Source organism: Trypanosoma grayi, assembly GCF_000691245.1.
Source record: "Trypanosoma grayi strain ANR4 Tgr_1521_V1, whole genome shotgun sequence".
Lineage (NCBI taxonomy): Eukaryota > Euglenozoa > Kinetoplastea > Trypanosomatida > Trypanosomatidae > Trypanosoma > Trypanosoma grayi.
In genome coordinates, this window is record NW_008827139.1 from 1 (window position 1) to 2,961 (window position 2,961).

General features: G+C 61.6%; 2 protein-coding genes across 2 annotated transcripts; both read right to left on the reverse strand.

The window, feature by feature from the left end:
- Positions 1-1,433, reverse strand: DQ04_15211000 (hypothetical protein; the record flags this gene model as incomplete). Its single annotated transcript, XM_009317277.1, has 1 exon — positions 1-1,433. A coding segment is annotated over one exon (1,433 nt), but the record flags the coding sequence as incomplete, so codon positions are not given.
- Positions 1,434-1,699: 266 nt separating this feature from the next.
- On the reverse strand, positions 1,700-2,890 carry DQ04_15211010 (hypothetical protein; the record flags this gene model as incomplete). The annotated part of the gene is made up of 1 exon (XM_009317278.1): positions 1,700-2,890. One exon carries the CDS (start codon positions 2,888-2,890, stop codon positions 1,700-1,702), a length of 1,191 nt encoding a protein of 396 aa, XP_009315553.1.
- Positions 2,891-2,961: the final 71 nt, after the last annotated feature.

The following is a 2,961-nucleotide window of genomic DNA, read 5'->3' on the forward strand; positions in this document are numbered from 1 at the left end:
GGTGCGGTGGCCCCGCGGGCGGCGGCGAGGTCGAGCACGGAGTAGCGCACACGCCCGCAGTTGTACACGCACAGAACGGCACGGTCCCACTGCACCAGCGGCGCGCCCCACGTCTTGCGGCACACACGCGTCGAGTGCCTCACAGTGAGCTGGAACAGGCGCAGCGGTGCCTTGCTGCTGCTGCTCTTCTGGTGATCGTCGGGGTCGCTCCGCTCAACAAAGTCGGCCACAACCTCGCAGCGCACTTCGGACCCAAGCTGCAGGCCACGCAGCACATCTGCATTGAACTCGGCAGGTGATGGTGGCACACGACGGAGCCACCACAGCAGCTCGTCACACGCCGCCAGTGGCAGCACCGCCAGCACAGCGCCGCTGCCCTGCACAGCACGTGCTACGAGTTGAAGCAGCACATCGCTCTCGTTGCCTTGCTTCGTCCCCTCCACTGACGGCGCTAGCGGCAGAAAAACGGTCGACACGCCCACGAAGTTGCAAGAGGTAAAGAATGGTGCAAAACCACTGAGGAATCCATCCCGTGCAACGACGCGAATGAGGTTCTGCGGCAGTGACTCGTCCCCAGGCGGCAGACGCAGCGCCACGTCGCGTGGGTCGTAGACGCATAACACAGTGCTTTGAGTGTGGCGCCGCGCGAGTAGCGCCCCGATACGACAACCGTAGTCAACAATAACAGGCGCCGCGTCGTGTGTGGCGGCGATGATGAAGGTCGCCACGTGCGCCATAAGAGCCTCACCCACCTGCTGCAGCTGCTCGCTGCTGACCGGCCGCAGCGGGAACGAGTCGCGGTGGGCGCCACCGCCGTCCCCCGCAGAGGGGAGCATCGTGACGACGTTCCGCTGCGCCCGCGCAATATCCTCCGGCGTGATGGGGCTATCGTTGTTCGCTTTCTGCGTTTGGTTCTGCACCCGCTCCTTCTCCTGCTCATGCTCGTACTCGCGGAGGAGCTCCTGCCCGACGTGCCTCGGCGCAAACACTGGCGACGGCACGCGCAACACAATCTGCAGCACGACTTCCCCGCGAGGTGGTGGGGCGTCGTTGTCATCAGCGGTTCTGTTGCTGGCGCCGCAACCGCCGGTCCACCACAGGTACGCGTTGCACAACATGAGGAGTGCAACCAGCACAAAGCAGGCGGTCAGAAAAACGCGCCTGCGAGCACTACGTCGTGTCACCTTCATCTCATATCCTTCACGTTCACTTGTTCTGGGGNGGGGGGGGGGGGGGGGGGGTATTGATTCCATATTAGGCAATGAAGAGGTGAGCGAAGAAAAGGGCACAGCTACCATTACTCCTGCTGACAAAGTGCATCGTTCACTTGCTCTTGCCGTCGCGGCCGCTGCTGCTGCTGCCGCTTCTTCCAGTTGTGCTAGACACTCAACGGGAGGAGCCACCATGATCATCACCATTGTCATCATCATCATCAAAATCAAAATCGCATGCCACGTTCTCTTTCTTTCTCTGGTGTGTGTGTGTGTGTGTGTGTGTGTGTGTGTGGCCAATGGAGCAAACGGGCCGCAGCAGAATCCCCACGCTCCTGCACGCGCAAAAACCGCGCCCTATACACCCTCCACACACACAATTCAAACCAATTTGCTTTCATCTGTCTCATATGTGGCGGTAATCATAGTCCTCTGGGTTCATGCCAGCGTCCTCGACGCTGCTGTTCGANAATTTGCTTTCATCTGTCTCATATGTGGCGGTAATCATAGTCCTCTGGGTTCATGCCAGCGTCCTCGACGCTGCTGTTCGACTGCGACATCTCCGGCGCGCCGAGTTTCGTGAGCCCACGCACCCACCACTCCATCTCCTGCTCCGTCTGGATTACCTGCCCCTTGCCGAACTCGAGCCGCAGCTCTGTCCACTCCTCCCGCGCGGCGGCGCCGGGGTCGAGGTTCTCCTGCGTCCCCATTGCCCACAGCCCCCTCGCGTCTATCTCGAACACGAACGCGTTGGTGAGTTTCAGGGAGAAGTTCATGTTGAGCGACGGCACGAGTTTCTGCCTCGCGAGATTGAGCATGCGGAGGAAGCGTGGGGCGCAGCGGCAGAGCGGGTCGGGGTCGGCAATCACCGGCTCCCACACGCGCTGCGTCTCCGAGGCGACGTTCATCCACAGCATCACCTCCGGCCGCAGCCGCAGCAGCGCAAAGGTGTCCGGCTTCACGACGTACACCGGCCGCTCCTCGTCCTCCTCCGCCGTCGGGTTGCGCTCGCGCTCGCGAAACTTCGCGCGCCAGTCGCTGCTGCTCATGCGGCGCATGCGCCTCTCGTCCTCCTCGCGCTCGCGCCGCTCGATCGTGACCTTCTCCTCCTCCGTCTTACTCTCGCAGCGGGTCCACATGTCCTGCGCGATGCTGTGGATCACAGGGTGCCGCACGAACGTGCGCTCCCACGCCTCCTGCTGCATGTCGCCCGACAGCAGCTCCAGCGGGCCGGAGAGAATCGCGCGTGGTGGAAGGGTGCCGAGCTGCTTGAACCAATGGAACAGCTGCGGGTCGGTGTGGCCAACCATGAGACTCCCGCGCGAGCACTCCACCACATTGCGGAAGTGGTCCGAGTTCTTCGGCACCGCGACAAGGAGGGACCAATTGTCGTCGCCCATGAACTTGTGCAGCGCGTGGGGTTGCAGATCACTCTTAACAGGTGTGGCATCCTGCTCGTCTTCGTTGACACCGCCGCCGCTCTTGCTGCTGCTGGAGGCGTACTCTAACGGAATCCCTGTCTCCTTGAGACGGCGCACGTTGCTCGTTGTGAGCTGCCCGCAGCGGTACGTCCAGAGGGAGTTAAAGAAGCGAGCGTTGTACGGGGCACCGCGGTTGGACTGCACCTTTTGCTTGATGCTGCGGCCCGCGGCTCCCGCAGCAAACCGACCCGTCGACATGCACGTAATAAACCAAACGCCCGTACGTCTATGTGTATACCTCTACTGAATATATATATATATATATATAT